General features: G+C 49.7%; 2 protein-coding genes across 3 annotated transcripts in view; both read left to right on the forward strand.

The window, feature by feature from the left end:
* The window catches only part of kat6a (K(lysine) acetyltransferase 6A), a 31,580-nt gene extending 25,062 nt beyond the window's left edge, over positions 1 to 6,518 (forward strand). For both annotated transcript variants that reach the window (XM_060054179.1, XM_060054181.1), the window contains exons 16-17: positions 196 to 457; positions 879 to 6,518. In XM_060054179.1, coding sequence (XP_059910162.1) covers positions 196 to 457; positions 879 to 4,255 — 3,639 coding nt within the window. In that variant the 3' untranslated portion in view covers positions 4,256 to 6,518. The remainder of the gene's footprint in view (positions 1 to 195; positions 458 to 878) is intronic.
* Positions 6,519 to 6,893: 375 nt separating this feature from the next.
* ap3m2 (adaptor related protein complex 3 subunit mu 2) lies at positions 6,894 to 14,537 on the forward strand. Its single transcript, XM_060054188.1, has 10 exons — positions 6,894 to 6,911; positions 7,382 to 7,492; positions 8,395 to 8,680; positions 9,171 to 9,342; positions 9,807 to 9,944; positions 10,394 to 10,479; positions 10,866 to 10,999; positions 11,862 to 12,069; positions 12,634 to 12,778; positions 13,138 to 14,537. Exons 3-10 carry the CDS (start codon positions 8,408 to 8,410, stop codon positions 13,236 to 13,238), a joined length of 1,257 nt encoding a protein of 418 aa, XP_059910171.1. The 5' UTR covers positions 6,894 to 6,911; positions 7,382 to 7,492; positions 8,395 to 8,407; the 3' UTR covers positions 13,239 to 14,537.
* The last annotated feature ends 2,940 nt before the right edge of the window (positions 14,538 to 17,477 follow it).

A 17,477-nucleotide genomic window follows, 5' to 3' on the forward strand; every position in this document is an offset into this window, starting at 1 on the left:
GAAGCCATTACCGACGACGAGCGCGAGCGTGTACGCTTGATTTTCCCCTGCAATTGTCAGTAATGTCTATGAACGCGCCGCCCCCAATCGATTTTAAAATTAGGAAATAACGAACCGCTAAACCCGCAGGCGCTGCAATAACGGCACGTGTGTAAAGAAACCCCCCGCCTCTCCTTCTCCCCCCGTCTCGCCCAGAAGCCGCTGAGAAAGCGGCGGATACGCCGGCAGAGCCACCCCCACAGCAGCGTCGTCACGGAGACCATCTCGGAGACCACCGAGGTGCTGGACGAGCCCTTCGTGGACTCGGACTCGGAGCGGCCCATGCCCCGGCTGGAGGAGGAGACCTCGCTGGGACACCCGCTCCGCCGCTACCCCCCCGCCCGCTCCGCCATGCGGCTCTCGGAGCCCGCCCTGAAGCGCAGCCGGCGCGCCAACCTCTCCGAGTCTGAGGACGACGGTACGCGTCTGGGTGGGGGTTTGTTTGGGTGTGGGTGTTGGTGTGTCTGTCTGTTGGGGGTGTGGGTCTCTGTGTGTGTGTGTGTTGGGGGGGGGGGGGGTGCAGGTGTGTGGGTGTCAAAAGTGATTATTTCATAGTTGTCCGTGTTTTTTTTTAATAGCTAGTGTCCTCTGAAAATACTTGAATGGATGTTTACATCTTGGGTTATTGATGTAAATCTGTCGAGCCGTCCGGCCAGGGGGGAATATACGATGTGTTGAGAATAAGAATAGGCCGTGATTGATGGCCACCAGCCATTGGCAGCCACGCTCGGTGAAGATTTAACAATAATACAACATCGATACATCTCGGGATTTGACCGGCGACTGCATGACCTTTTTATTAATGGGTTTCTAACAGAGCGTCTGGTTTCTCGTTCCAGAGTTGAGGCCCTCGCTGAAACCCATGGGCGCCCCCGCGTCGGGCCACCCGGAGACCCTGCCCCACGACCCGGAGGTCCCCATCAAGAAGAAGAAGGGCTGGCCCAAAGGCAAGAGCCGCAAGCCCCTGCACTGGAAGAAGCGGGGGCCCGGCCGCCCCCCGGGCAGCGGGCCCAACCAGCGGCTGGCCGCAGAGGCCCGAGCCGGGGCCCCTCAGCCGCCCAAGATCAAGATGAAGCCCGGCCGCAAGCCCCGCAGCTGGTACCTGCAGCGGGCCCAGGAGGAGGCAGAGCGGCAGCTGGGCCGCCTGCAGCCGGTGCCCTACCGGCCCGGCCCGGGCGCCGCCGCCCCCGCCGGCCGGCTGCGGCAGAGGGACTCGGACGAGGACGACGACTTCCTGCCCCAGCCCGTGGAGCAGAAGATCCCCAAGAGGAGGGGCCGGCCGCCCAAGAACCCCGCCCTGCGGCAACAGCCCCCGCCGCCGCCGCCGCCGCCCCCCAAGCCCGCCCCTGTCTCCGAGCCGGAGGAGGACGATGACGACGAGGACGAGGACGACGAGGAAGAGGAGGAGTCGCTGAGGCGCTGGGAGGAGGAGAAGCCCAGCCGCCCGCCGTCCCGCCCCATGCTGTCCCCGGCCTCCGCCCCCGTCCCCTGCGCCCCGGGGCCCAGGGCGCCGCCGCCACGGCCCCAGAACAGGGAGGAGGAGGAGGAGGAGGAGGCGGACGAAGAGGAGGAGGAGAGGGAGGATGAGGACGAGTGCGCCAACAGGCGCCCCACCGCCATGCCGGGCTCCGGGAGCCGGCGGAGCGAGGACCACGACGCGGACGACGAAGGCGACGGCCACCTGGAGGACAAGAGCAGCAGCAGCATCAACAACAACAACAACAACGTCATCAGCAGCAGCATCAAGAAGAGGAAGAGCCAGGAGTCCGAGGAGGACGAGGAAGAGGACGAGGAGGACGAGGAGCCGGCGTCCCGAGCCAGCTCTCCGCCCGTCAAGGAGGAGCCCCAGGGCGGGGAGGCTTTTTTAGACACGGAGCACCGCGCCCCACGGGAGTTTGTCAGCAAGCAGGAGGAAGAGGAGGAGGACGATGAGGAGGAAGAGGCCGAGGAGGAGCCCCAGGAGGCCAAGGGCCGGCCGCCGGCCCCGGCCCCGGCGCCGGACCCCCAGCAGGAGGAGCGGCGGCAGCGGGAGCAGGAGGAGGCGGCCGCCGTGGAGACGGTCACCGGCATCCCGGTGGCGGCCGAGGCCCCGGAGCTCCCGCCGCTGCACCCAGAGGACAAGGCGGTCACCCTGCTGATGGAGCCCCCCCACGCCCCCCACCACCAGCACCCTGAGTTCAAGGAGGAGCTGGGGCCCCCGCACCACCAGCCGCACCACCACCACCACCACCACTCGCACCAGCACCACCACCAGCAGCAGCACGCCCACCACGCCCACCACGGCCACCACTCCAACGAGCTGGACCTGGAGACGGTGCAGGCGGTGCAGTCCCTGACGCAGGGCGAGGCCCAGGACGAGGAGACGGAGCCCCCGCCGCACCACGGCGCCTACCAGGACTGCGAGGAGACGCTGGCCGCCTGCCGCACCCTGCAGAGCTACAGCCACGCCGGGGAGCCCGAGGACGAGGCGGCGCTCGCCCTGGTGGAGGAGTGCGGCGCCTCGCAGCACAGCAGCCCCCTGCCCAACCCCCCGCCGCTGGCCCCGCCCGGCCAGTCGGCGCGCTCCGTCAACAGCCCCGGCCTGACACCGGGACTGATGGACGCGGGGTCCGCGGGCCCCAGGGGCGGCACGCCCGGCCCCACCGGGGGCAGTGGCGGCGGAGGAAGCTACGCCCAGATCACCCCCGAGCACCCCGGCTCGCTGTCGGCGCCCTCGCAGCAGAGCATGGAGACGTCGCCCATGATGGACGTGCCGTCTGTCTCGGACCACTCCCAGCAGGTGGTGGACAGCGGCTTCAGCGACCTGGGCAGCATCGAGAGCACCACGGAGAACTACGACAACCCCAGCAGCTACGACTCCACCATGGGGGGCGCTGGGAACGGGGCGGGCATGTCCGCCGCCGCCGCGGCCGCGGCCGCCGCCTCTTCGTCGGCGGCCTCGTCTTCCTCAGGCTCGGCCACGCCCTCCTCTGCCTCCCAGGGCGGCAGCTGCTCCTTCGTCCCCACGCCGGGCCTCACCCCCTCCGGCTGTGGGCTCGTCCAGCAGGCCGGCTCCAACGCCGGGCCCCAGCCGCCGCGCTCCGTCACCCCCGGCTGCGGCATCAAGTCGCCGCAGAACTGCGTGGTGATCGAACGGCCGCCCAGCACCAACCAGCAGCAGAAGAAGGTCTCCCAGCAACAGGCCAACTCCCAGCCCTCAGCTCCCACGCCTTCCCAGCAGCAGCAACAACAACAACAACAGCAACAGCAACAACAACAGCAGCAACAACAGCAACAACAGCAGCAACAACAGCAGCAGCAACAGCAACAGCAGCAGCAGCAGCAGCAGGCGCTGTCCCAGTGCAGCATGGGAAACGGCTTCGCCTCCACGCCCATGATCATGGAGATCCCCGAGGGCGGCGGCGGCGGCCGCAGCCTCTACGAGCGCATGGGGCCGGACTTCAGCGCCGGGGGCTACGCCCAGCCCTCGGCCACCTATAGCCTGGCCAAGCTGCAGCAGCTCACCAACGGCATCGTGGACCCCCACCTACCCATGCCCTACTCGCACGCGGCCTCCGTCACCTCCTACGCCACCAGCGTGTCCCTCTCCAACCCGGGGCTGGCGCCCTCGCCGCACTCCCAGGGCGGGCAGCCCTCCATGGGCACGGCGGCCAACCTGTCGTCGGGCTCCATGAACCTGGGCTCGCTGCAGCTCCAGTGCAACATGGCGCCGGGCAACCTGGGCCTGGCGCCGCCCAGCCACAGCCAGCGGCTGCAGGGGCAGATGGCAGCGGTGAAGGGCCACATCGCCATCCGCTCCAAGGCCACGCAGCAGCTGGCGCCGGCGCCGCACCAGCAGCAGCTGTACGGCCGCAGCTCGGGCGCGGTGAGCATGCAGGGCACGCCGCGCACCCTGGCCGTGCAGCGCGGCATGATGTCCAACCTCATGCCCACGCCGGGCGCCTACAACTCCATGAACATGACGCCGCTCAACGCCATGTCGGCCGCCGGCTACCGCATGCCGCAGCCCATGATGAACAGCGGCTACCACGGCAACCCGCCCTACATGAACCAGCCGGCGCAGTACCCCATGCAGATGCAGATGGGCATGATGGGCGGCCAGGGGTACCCCCAGCAGCCCATGCAGCCCAATCACCACGGCAACATGATGTACACCGGCCCCTCGCACCACAGCTACGCCGGGGTCCCGAAGCAGTCGCCGTACATGAGCAGATGAGCAAGGGGGGGTGGTGGTGGTGGGGGGTTGACCTGACACCCCCGCTGTGCTGTCCATTTACGCCCAGTCATCCTCTTCATAGGCCGCACCCAAAGGCCGAGAGAGAGAGCGAGAGAGAGAGAGAGAGAGAGAGAGAGAGGCAGGAAGAGATTCCTGTTTTTTTTTCTTCTACGTGGTCATTGGTTCCACTTCAGTAGGACTCCTAGAGCCCTGCCCCCTCCCATCCGACTGACTGTGTATGGGTTGACCACCTGCAGTGTTGGGAGTGAGGGTGAGGGGGGGTTGCGTGTTTGTGTGTGAGTGAGATATGCGTGTGTGTGTGTATGTTTGTTGGTGTGTATGTATCTGTACGTACATGGACCCTTTGTCTGGGCATGGCCCACCCCCCTCTGGACATGGCGACCACTTCCTCTCCGGACACGGGTCCATCATGCGGTCGAACCCCAGGGTGCTGACGACCACTTCCTCTCACTGGGGGGAACGCGCGGGGCGAGACCCCGACACGCTCCTCAAGAGGACCTGGCTTCTGAAGAAAAAATACGAAAAGTGATACATTCGATAAATGGTTCAACTGAGCGATGGTTCAGCCATGCACACAATCTTTTAATTGACATAGGAAGCCTTACCTTCAAAAAGGGACAATGAGACATCGTAGTTGGAACTTAGTTTTATTTTTTTACATCATGTTGCTTTTTGTTTCTTTTCTTTTGTCGTTGACCTTTAATGTAAATTACTTGTAAGTCTGACCTCTCATACGCTTTGGTCTTTATACATGTGGCATTCTGGAATGGTCACCCACCTTCGTGACGAGGAAGAGGAACCCGACACAGGAACCGGTCTGCTCAGACCAATGGCGTCAATTAGTTTCTGGTGGAGGGTAGAAAAGGCGGATCCCGTTTTTGGTCAGGTGGAAGGTGTAGCATCTCTTTTTTTTTTTTTTTTAAAAACATTTGCACTGCTGCTCTCTGTCTCTAGATGTAAATATCCTTATACTTCCCAGTACAACAGCACAACTGCGCCGGACGGGGCACGCAGGCGCCCTCTGGTGGCCAGTGCTTGTGGGTGTAAAATTCAACTGGGCCTCTTATCACACTTTCCACTGACAGATATGTATACACAGCCCCCCCTTGCTCTCCCAAGCAGCTTAGAGACTGCAGATCAAACGGCGGATATTCCATTTCAACTGTTTAACCTTTGTAGGAAATACTTTTTTGTAAAAGTCTGCACTCCTTATTTGCGACACAATGGCCTTCAACAGCAAGATCGCCGACTGCCGAGCCATTCCACTTGCGCTCACACACGGAGATGGAGGGTTGAGACTGCGATGAGGTCCTGTTTGTTATGGCATTCAAAACGAGTCGGTGGAGAACATCACCCCTTCGGCTCCGCGGTTCCGGTATTCAAAGTCAAAAGAGGATTATTTTGGATGGTTTTGTTTTCAGACCTGATGTTTCATATTTTTGTGTGTTGGTTCTGTTCTGTACTTTTATTTTGTTATTATTATCATTTTGGTTTGTTTGGTTCGTTTCTCTCTGAATTTTATCAGACTGGGCAGCTTTCTTTTATGACACAAGCTGACTCTTTTTGACTTTAGAAAACCTGTTGTAGAGAAATTGTTTTTTCTATAATATAAAAAGGAAATTCTGACATTGATATTGGTACTGTCATTTTTTTTTCCACTTCTGTTTCAGGAAAAAAAACATATTTTTTAGCTCGACTCTTGGGTAACAATTACTAAGAAATTCAAAACAAAAAAAATTACCACTCACTTTTAGTAACTTTAAGATGCCTTTAACCTCTTCATTCCATCGCATCTCTAGATTTTCTATCTTTGTGTAGTATATTAATGCTATTTTGAACGAGGAAAAAACAAATATCTAAAGGTTTAGTGTTTTTTTGTTTATTTGTTCCTTTATTTTTTTTACTTTGTGTATAAGATGAATTCCTTACATTTAAGAGGCATGTAAAAATGAGCTCAGTATATTTCTGTTTGTTTATATTGATTCCCCTTTTTGTATCCTTTGTATTGTTCATGGTGCATTGTAAGCTAAGCGAGAGGAGCGTTCAAATGACGAGAGGAGCGATGGCGGAGCCAGCGGGGAAGTCGGCGCTATGCGCTCTGATACGCCGCCTATCGATGATTTCTGTCCCTGTATGTACTTCCATTTAATCGTTTTTTTTTCTTTCTTTCTTTCTTAGCAAGTACTTTCAAAGAACTCTGTACATTTTAACATAAAATGAAAATAAATTATGTTGAGCCATTCATGTTTCAGGGAACTTTCTAATTTTCTTGGTTGTGAGTGTTGCCCGCCCGCGAGACTAAAGGTTCAGGGTCCATAAAACCTGGGTCGCTAGCCTACATAATAAAGTTTCTTATTACCGGTATAAAGGAATCAAAATCTCAGGCGCGAATCATTTACCAAAAATTGTGTTTAAATCAAATTACCGTAAGTACATTTTGAATCTGGATTTGTCGTAGGCCTCATTATTGCAGGATATCATATCTTGGATCTCACGTTGGCAGGCATGCAGGTGCATGAATGAAGTCAGGCTCGTAGTCTACAAGAAACCCTGGAGCTGAAGATAAGCCTCATGCCTAATGATGCGGCTCATCCCAAGCAGTCATTCAAAGGAGTATTGCAGTGAGGCACTACAGGTAATTCATTAATGCATTTACCATTTTGTTTGTATTTAGACTTATTTAGATAAGCCCTACTACAGCTGAAACACATTCTCCTATCAGCATTAGGTATACAATGTTTAGTTCTAGATCATTTTGGCAAATGTCTTGTTCTGAGCGCGGTGGTGAAAAGGGGGACTAGGTCAATAAAATGGTCATTAATTTGGCTGAACCAAAACTTGAAATGCTTATTTCAAGTCCAGCCAACAACGTAATCTTGTGTCATAATTTATGCATAACCCAGCACGGCACAATATGAAATCGGATACACGATACAAAATGTCAGACAAACATACCCAGGAGCTGCCTTTATTGGTGTATATCCTAGGTAACCAATCAGAGATTAATCCTAAACTCAACGACTCATCTGCTTCCGTATTAATGTCCAATCACATTTAAAAGGCGGGCTGTTCCCCGGTTCTCATCATGTGATTGGCTCCCTTTAGGGTCCGCCTCAAAACACGATTTGCTCCACCCAGAAGCAATCGGAACGACGGCTTCTAGTTTTTCGTTGAATTAAGGGAAAGGGCGAGACGAACGTTCTGCATTTGTCTACGGTGAGTGACTCGTCATTTGTATAACATAAGAATACCATTTGTCTCATTTGTAGGCATTTTGTAATGTTGTCTACCGTTCCCTCCCATCATGTACGGCCGGGCTTTGGGCTGTCACAAGACCACCGTGAGGATAGAGGGGGAGGGATCTCATAATGCACTGGGTTTGATGTTGGATGTATGTTGTCCTTGCCTGGCTTGGGCTTATGAAACGGATAGCCAACGAAAATATTTCATTAAGGGATGCTTGTTGGAATGGCAGCTCTCGGGTGTTCAGGTCGCCTTCATCAGGACCGAACCTGATAGCCCAGTCGCATATTTAATGAAGAAGCCGGTGTCTCCTTTCCCATCCTCAAAAGTCACGAATAGTTCCTTGGAAACTTAATGTAGGTCAATATTTGTCTATGTTATACAAAACATTAGTATCTTGTGGACAATATGCACATATCCGTACGCCAAAGCCAACTTGGCTACTGGTAACCTGCGGGAATGGATGATTCAGGCCTGGAAGAGAAGCCCCTCGCCCCAGGTCAGAATCATGTGAGCAAGGTGATGGCCATGAAGCATGGTAGTGACAGTATGGAGCCTACCCAACACTCAGAGTTCTGTTGTATGTGTATTTCATCCTTATAGCAGAGGTAGTCGAGAAATTTACTAGCAATACATTCTATTACATTGACATTACCAATTTGTTCTCAGTGCTGTTCTTGAGTCAGTACTGTAGTTGCTAGCGCGTTCTACTCCCAGTTAAAAGGCACTTGGGTTAGACTGAAGCCTACGCCCAGACATCCTTAAGCAAGATTACCCTTAATGACAAGTATCCGGCTTAACAGTACGTCTCTTTGGGTTGAGTGTCTAACCTATTTACCAAACTGTAATATTCTGTTGTGGTTCTTGTTATCCAGCCATCCAGTCACAATGATCCACAGCCTGTTCCTGGTGAACTCCTCCGGGGACATCTTCCTGGAGAAACACTGGAAGAGTGTGGTCAGTCGCTCCGTGTGCGACTACTTCTTCGAGGCCCAGGAGCGGGCCACCGAGCCGGAGAATGTCCCACCAGTCATTCCCACGCCACACCACTACCTCATCAGCGTTCTCCGCCACAGGATCTACTTTGTGGCCGTCATCCAGAGCGAGGTTCCGCCGCTGTTCGTCATCGAGTTCCTGCACAGGGTGGTAGACACGTTCCAGGTACGGGCACTGTTTCTCAATTTGATGTTCGTCCTCCCTTTGCTTTTCTGCTTCTTTCGATTTGATGGATTTCAGTATCGTATCCCCTAGCCCTCCTTCCCCTCTGTTTGTTCGCTAGGTTCTCAAAGGTGGATGAAGCCGTAAGACCACTTAATCTAACTGTCGACCTATGTGTCTGACCATCGAATACTTAAACTCTTCTCCTGCAATATCCAAATATCCGCCACCGTTAGGTTTGAGGTGTATTTTAGGTTGCAAATCATCACAGGTTGTGGCCGCCCCACAACAGTTGTACGAGTGAGGATGTTTCGGTGCAGCATTGACGTTAATACCACATGATCCAGGCACCCATCCAGCCCCACCCATCTCTATTTGCTCTCCGCTACCCTGCTTTGACTGCCTGACATGCTTTTCTTTTGTACACATATGAAACAACCGCGGAGACCCGCCTGTCCCCTCTCATCCTGTCCCGCTGTGACCGTGTCCACAGGACTACTTTGGCGTGTGCACAGAGGCCGCCATCAAAGACAACGTGGTGGTGGTGTACGAGCTGTTGGAGGAGATGCTGGACAACGGCTTCCCCCTAGCCACCGAGTCTAACATCCTCAAGGAGCTCATCAAGCCCCCTACCATCCTCCGTACCATGGTCAACACCATCACAGGTACCCCCCCCCCCCCCCCCCCCCCCCCCCAAGCTTTGGTCAACCACATTACAGGGACCCCCCCACCCTTCCCCTTCACAGGTTATGCTTCAGATGGTAAACACTTTAGCTGTTTGTTGTTTCCGTTTAAAAGTGACATATTATACCACCAGGCTTGAGTGTGATTAGCCGTTACAAGCCGTTTTGAAAATCAGCCTCTTCTGATATCATAAGTGGGCGTGTCCACCTAGATGTGTGGTGGATAGATCAGTCTTCCTGCCTACCCAATGGACTGTAGCAAACGTTGCTCATCTATCCGTCACTTATCTAGGTGGACACGCCCACTTGTGGTGATAGTTCAAAACATCTTGTAATGATTAATCACACATCTTGTAATAACTAATCACACTCAAACCTGGTGGTATAATATGTCACCTTTAATATTTGTTCATTGGAACCCTGGTTTCGTGCCCACCTGTTGGCAGGCAGCACCAACGTCGGGGAACAGCTGCCGACGGGCCAGCTGTCGGTGGTGCCGTGGCGACGGACGGGTGTTAAATACACCAACAACGAGGCGTACTTTGACGTGGTGGAGGAGATCGACGTCATCATCGATAAATCAGGTACTGCTGTTTCTGTAAAGCGCCATAGCCAATGTAAAACCAGGTTCAATGATTGAGTAGGTTCAATGATTTGTATGTCGCACACACTGATTTCATTCTGGTTTAGTGTTTGGCTTGATGGAACAATCAACAGACCAGGTTCTCCTTATTGAGCGCTATTTTCTTACATCAGCATATGTCCCTAATACTGATGGCACAGGTGTGATGGCACCTGCTACTATCTGTTTTTTTACACGCCTGGTATTTCTAGTATCACGTTACTCTTGGGTCGATTGTTATTATTATTTTTTTTCTATTCAAGTAGTACCGTAGCACCACATGACCAGTATAAATGCCATTATCGTAATAGTACATTACCAGTTTTAAGTGTAAAACATCATGGTTGCAATTTGGATGCATCCGTCTTATGGTATCTTATTGTCTCCCCTCTTCTCGATGTCCCCTTTCAGGCTCGACCATAACGGCAGAGATCCAGGGAGTGATCGACGCGTGTGTCAAACTCACCGGCATGCCCGACCTCACCCTCTCCTTCATGGTGCGTCTCTAACCCATGAGCTGCGCTGAGCATGAGAACTTTGCGTAGAATTGCTTCGCGTAGAATAGCAACACGTAGCGTAATATCCTATAATAACTCATTTACATTTACCAGTATGGGCCTTTTAGACCTTTTTTTTTTGTCCCCTGTAAACCTAAAATAATAACAAACTTAACCTACCTACTAACATTACCTATCTATTCAAGTAATTTAACATGCAGGTGTGTCAAAAAAATATAAGACAAAAAGTTACTGTGATTCATGACTCTCGTGGGGACAGTTCAGGCCTTACTTTAATTATCAGGTGTTTTCCCTTCCAACTGCATCCCGTTCTACTGTCAAGCTGCTATCCGCCTCCCCTAAGTGGTTGTGTATACTTTGCCCAGAATCCCCGGCTGCTGGATGACGTGAGCTTCCACCCGTGCGTGCGGTTCAAGCGCTGGGAGGCGGAGAGGATTCTCTCCTTTATCCCTCCGGACGGAAACTTCCGGCTCCTCTCCTACCACGTCAGCTCCCAAAAGTCAGTCTCTCTCTCATCTCTTATGCGTTCTCCCTTTTTCTGTTATTCTACCTTTTTGTCTTATGATTTTGTCCTACTCATTGTGTTACTCACGTTCTCTTAATCTTTCTTTCGGTCTATTTCTCTCTGTATCCCCCACTTTCAGCCTTATTCTCTCTCCTTCCTTCTTAATCAATTCTCTCACTTCCAATTTTTTATCTCTTGCTCAGCCCTCTCTTTTTCAATTTCTCCCTCTCGTCCTCCCTCTCTCCTCCTTGTCTCTCTCTGTCCGTCTAACTTGCACCACTTGTCTCATCATTTAATCACACTTTCCTCCTCTCCTCCTTATTGTCTTCATATAGTGGCTATCCAGTAGGCTATCGAAGGTACTGGTTTCCATCTCTATTGTAGTTGGAGCTTTGTTTTAGCTTAGCTTGTACCCATATAGTTCACTAGGAGATTACTGAGATACAAATAGATGAGTTCAGCGGTTCTGTTGTGTTTTGAATTAGAGTTAAATAGGTTACTTTGTGTGTCATTGTATAGTTCGTGACCCAGTTTGTATTGATCTTGTATTTAGTCTTCTCAATGTGATTCCTTCAAAAGTAACAAAGTAACGTTGGCTATTAAATTGCAGTAGATTTCCTACTATACAGGCAGAATCAGGGCATATTCACCGCCCTCCCACAGTAAGAGGTGTAGTCAGGGAAGCCTCCGCGGCACTCTCCCAGCAGTCTTACTGTTAGTTCAAATGTCCAGCTCATCTGGTATGGCACCGAGCGTGGCATTAACGCCACGAGGGCCACTGGGGCCGCCCCATGCTAAGACCTTTATGTTTAACCAGTTTCTGTATTGTGTGTCTGTGTGTCGACGGGGGTTGCAGTCTGGTGGCCATCCCAGTGTACGTGAAGCACAACATCACGTTCCGGGAGGGCAGCTCGCAGGGCCGCTTCGACCTGACGCTGGGGCCCAAGCAGACCATGGGCAAGGGGGTGGAGGCCGTGCTGGTCAGCAGCCAGCTGCCCCGCGGAGTGCTCAACGCCAACCTCAGCGCCTCCCAGGGGACCTACACCTTCGACCCGGTCACCAAGGTAACGTACACCGTAAACCCCCCCTCCCCTCTCTCAGCCCGTAACCATGGTAACGTACACCTTGCCTCCCCTGCCTTTACCATGGGTTACTTTTGCCATAAGCACGCTAACGGGTTGGGTGATGTAATCATACCTTGGGGTGATCGTGCCTATGAGGTGAAAAGTGAATGAAACATCTAACCAAAAATGAGGTTATATAAATAGGGCTGTTTAAAATGTGCGCAAAAATAACGCGTCAATAAGATCTTACTCTAATTAGATTCATTAAAACTGACGCATTAACGCATGTTCTCTTTATTTATTTATTTTTAGTGTGATTTTGAAATGTCTTGCCAAGAGAATGTATTTCTATGGGCATATCAGGGTTATCATCGTTTGACAGCCCTAAATATGTAATACAATCTATACCAGAGTGTTTACAAGGGTGCTATATAGATATCATTTTGTCCGTCTCAGAATTCAACCATGGTCACCAATCTTGGAATTGTAACAATGTTTGTTATGTGCTGTGTGTACAGTGAGTTTGAGAAAGCCAACTCTCTCATGCGTGTCCCTGCCTTCCAGATGTTGACGTGGGACGTCGGGAAGATCAACCCCCAGAAGCTGCCCAGCCTCAAGGGCTCCATGAGCCTGCAGGCTGGGGCCTCCAAACCAGACGAGAACCCCAGCATCAACATCCAGTTCAAGATCCAGCAGATGGCCATCTCAGGTACACACACGCGCACGCTTGCACGTGCACACGTACACACTATTACTTTCTAGTAGGTACAGGAAAAGTAGTAATATAGTAATAATCTATAATAGTATTAGTACCTTTTCTCCTACACAGACGCCTGGCTGTCACGTAAGGGTGCTGTTATATGTAAATGCCACTAGGTGTCGCCAGGCTCATCAAATGATAAATTACAAGATCAAAATGGCACCTCTTTCAAACAAATAGCAATTGTTAATTAAGTATTTATACATGATATGCTAAGATAATTATGAATAATGATATCCATTTGATATTTCAGATAATAAAATATATAAACTTATTTCATTGTATTATTTTATTTATTTATTTTTCAGGACTGAAGGTGAATCGGTTGGACATGTACGGCGAGAAGTACAAACCTTTCAAAGGCATCAAGTACATGACCAAGGCCGGAAAGTTCCAGGTCCGGACATAGAGGCCTTGGTGCTCTGTCAACCACTAGACCGAACCACTAAAAAGACGGAGAAGGGGGTGTATCAAGATGGTCTTTCAACATTTCAGGGTTCACCCTCAATACTTAAGAGTGCAGGGGGATCACTTCTAGCAGTTAGCTGTTAGAAAACCTTTAAATTCCTTGGGGACACGGCAGGCCATGTAGCTTTTGGCCCAAACTCTATTACGTAAAATATTTCCATTCTTCTAGTAAGACAAAGTTAATGGAGCCGATTCTGTTTCAGATAAACATTACAAACACGTGTTCTTCCACAGAACAAGTAGGGACGCAACGTCTGTTGTGATGTTTAATTGTTCACCAATAGAGAGACCGAGAGACCAGTAGTATTGGTTAACATTACTTCTTCCTCATTCTATCTGTCTCTCGCCCGGTATAAAATCTCTAACCGCTTCAGTGGGGTTTACATTCCTTCCTGGTAAAATCAGACTTCCTCCTCCATCATTTTACTTTTTTTTGACCGCTCTGTCGGCAGTTCTGTAGTTCTGAATACAGTTCTCCACTGACCAGATGTGACGCTGGTGCCGTCCTATTGAGTGGTAGTACGCGATGGGGCCTACAGGGGGTGCTCACTGCTTTCATCCACTCAAGCGAATCAAACTAGAATAGAGTTTCATCTGTCGAATTGATTATTTATAAGATCTCCTTTAATGTCTCCTGCGTTTTTTCCCCCCAATTTTTTATTTTATTTTCAATATGTATGTGTCTATATGTAGCAATGTCAAAACATATGACGTTCTTTTTGAGGTGGACAATGCACTCCCTATGAAGCCATCATTACATTGGGCAGTGGGCAACTTTACCTCTTTGATCCTGCTGAATCAGAGGAATAAAGGAAACCTTCGACTACTGACTATCACTGGTTGCCCTCCCCCAATAGCTTGTTTTATCTCTAATTTGTGAAATATGGGCATCGCTATATTTCACAAGTTTTCTTGTGATATCGTGCATATGTGTTCTGTGAGTTTGTGTGAACCTCTGGATGTTTCTCAGAGATTGACCATGTGTTTATATGCAAAGGTGTATTGCTGACATTACTAATATGCTCTATAAGAACATCCAAAATACAATATATTGCTTGGAAACCCAGACTAATCAACAGACTCTGTTACATGCTGAAAACGTTATTTTAGAGTACAAATTCCTTGGTTCCTATAGATAATGTTTTACGGTTTGAATTTTATGTTCACAGTATTTTGTTTTTATGATTGTCAGAAAGCCTCCAAAGGACTTTTACAATAATAAAAGAAATGTTCCATGCGATTTATTAAATTGATTAATGCATATAGATTATACATGTATACTATTATACTTTAATAAATAATGGTATAATGCACACGCACATTCATAGACAGTTTCATAGACACACCCTAGTCCCACCCAATTTATTGCTCGAGTTGATACCGGAATTGATCAGGCTCTCGCTCCACCGAGGTGATCGAACTCCACTCCGTAATTTGCTGGCCACTCTTAACCTCTTAAACTCTGGTAGAGTTGGTCCTAACCTCCCCCCTCCCGTTTTCTTTTTTTAACTCCTGTTAACCACGCCACAGAGCATCGGCAAGAGTTGGAGAGGTGTGCCTGGATTTCCCCCAGTCTTCGGAGTTTTATGGCATCAGAAGTTAAAGCTTTGCCATTAGGGAAAAGTGTTTAATAAGTTTTTATCTTGACTATAAAGTAGGCTATAGCCTACAAAGTTTGTGTTAAATGTTAGGCCTACATCACCAATTTGCTCTTGCTTTGCTTTGCAAAAATTCTGTAAGGACAACAAGCTGAATCAAAAGGAGGATAATCGGGACATCCACTGTGGTATGTTGATCATGTGTCTTCCTGTTTTCAAAATATTGGTTATTATATGGTTATTAATCATAAGTCCACTGCCACCGTATCGCCAAAGGCACATATGCGCATTACACACTGGAGTGAAAGTGTCGATTTTCGCTCTGAAGTGAGCTAATTACCCAGCACAACCGTATAGATGTATTTTGCATAACAATTGTAAAGGATAACACTAACTGTCAAGAGATAACACTGAGTAAGGATGTCGATGGGCGCTTTATGACTTCGATAATTGTTTCTGAATCCGCGCATGTCCCGTCCTGTAATCAGCAGCCCCCCCGGTGGGATGTCAATAGAAAGCTTCCCTAGTTTGTCGTTTGTGTCCCCTACTGACAACATTTACAGTGGACGATGAAACGCGAGTCAGAAGACGCTGGGACTCGCGCCACTTTAAAGAGCCTGCGGTTCTCGTGGAGTAAAATCGCTGAGTAAAGCCACGCGCTTTTTTTTTTGGGAAGGTGGCACGTTGCCTGACGGGATAGTACGGCAACTTAATCGATACATAATGCTCACATAAGGAATCAATCATGTCTTGCATTTGTATGATGAAGGCTACCTCTGGATGTTGTCTACTCGACGTTGAGTTAAAATACAATGAAGTATTGTGCGTTAGAAACCACGCGCCACTTTCGCACGAGAGACCCATTTAAAGCCTCGTTCAGTTGCATGCACGTGCACGGATACGCTGATGTGGGTTACCCATAACAACGTCGGCCTACTTGAGATAGAAGGTGATTTTTCCTTACTTCATGAAATACTATGGTTACTTTATTGCAAAATGCATGTGGGTTGTCTTGCATTTGTGTGTCATTGTTTTACAATGTATGTAGGCCATGTGCTATTGAAGTATGAAGACTCAATGTTTAGTATGCAGGCAGTGGAGAAAACAGGGCATTGGGCATTCTGAACACAAGTAACTTTATGGACGGTTGACTGGAGTCTGTGACCCCGGGACAAAGAGCGATGTCGCGGACAGCAACGAACCCCCAACTCTCAGAGAGACGAAACAAAGACCCCTGATCGAGAGAGCGACTATTATCACTTTGTAAAATGCTCACGGAGTATAGGTATTCGTACAAATGACAACAGCTGTGGTGGAATTAGACCACATCCAGATCCAGTGTTATTATTTATTTTAAGTTTTTATGTTGATTTATTTAGTGTCAAGATTACTAACAGTTTATTAACTCAACTAAGCAAAGTGAGTCGAAGGCTACCATGTTCTTTGCTTTTTGTGTTTGTGACCCTTGGTTGCACAACTTGACAACACTGAATGATTGGAACAGCAGTCATTAAACATTCATATTAAGATTCAACATTCATTCATCTCTCTGGTTCTTTACGTTCCATTAGATAATTGGTGATTTTAAATTGTATCCACTTGGAGAATCTTTAGAACTAGTAAACACTTTACGATAATCCCACTATTCTCTATTCAAATCATGCATGCGTCATTAGTATTAAATACAGTTATTCCCATTTCCTTCTTCCTCCACTATCTGCTCTTTCAGAGGGCGCCATGCAGGAGCGGTCCTGTCCACTCTCCCCCTGGACCGAATGCGTCTTCAGGCGTAGCTTCGTGAAGATGTGCCGGATGGAGGGAGAAGTTTTTCTGTCTGTCTTCACCGTGACGACCAGATGACACCAAACATCACATGGACTTTGATCACAACAGGGTGTTGTTCACCCACAGAGATATTTTAAAGGACCTACGAATGGCCACCATACACATGGGCATTTAAGAGTCAGAGCAGCAAACTTTTACATTCATTTGCTGTTTTAAAACCTTGGGGGTAACGCCGGTCTTTACTCCTCCAAAGTTGGTTTGACATGAAGATGATGTCATTTTAAGCGAAAATCCTCCAGCCACCTTGGATAATGTCCGGTGTCTATTAGGACTTTGACTCCGAACTTCGTTATTCGAATATAATTAGAATATCAAAAAATAAATCAAAATTCAAAGGAATATTAGGCAGCCCTTAATATTCGAACCTGTTATGGGCAGGCCAAGAGGGAGAGACGTCGGAGAACCCGACGCAGTCTATTCATAATATTGTAATGACCACGGAAGAGGCAGTGAATGAAGTATTGATTAGACAGCGTTTTATTAGAAACCTAATAAACCGTTGGAACACGCAAGACCGGTAACCATAGCAACACGGTAAACAATCCTCGCGAAGCCCAATCCAGGTGTTACTGAAGGCATTTAATGGTCATAAATATTTGAATATTAATAAACGAACAAATATGATTTTTGGGCAAAAGTCAAAGCCCTAGTGTCTATTCCAACCTCTGAAACGGTGGGTTTTTAAACCAGTGTTATTCTTAACCTCCCATCAACAAGGGCAGAGAGGCCCAGGGCTG

This window comes from Gadus macrocephalus, chromosome 6, assembly GCF_031168955.1.
Source record: "Gadus macrocephalus chromosome 6, ASM3116895v1".
In the NCBI taxonomy this organism is placed as follows: Eukaryota; Metazoa; Chordata; class Actinopteri; order Gadiformes; family Gadidae; genus Gadus; species Gadus macrocephalus.

Coding starts and splice junctions, on each gene's coding strand:
- ap3m2 (XM_060054188.1), top strand. CDS start 8,408: ATGATCCACAGCCTGTTCCTGGTGAACTCCTCCGGGGACATCTTCCTG. Junction 10,480..10,865: donor ACCTCACCCTCTCCTTCATG/GTGCGTCTCTAA, acceptor TACTTTGCCCAG/AATCCCCGGCTGCTGGATGA. Junction 12,779..13,137: donor CCAGCAGATGGCCATCTCAG/GTACACACACGC, acceptor TTTATTTTTCAG/GACTGAAGGTGAATCGGTTG.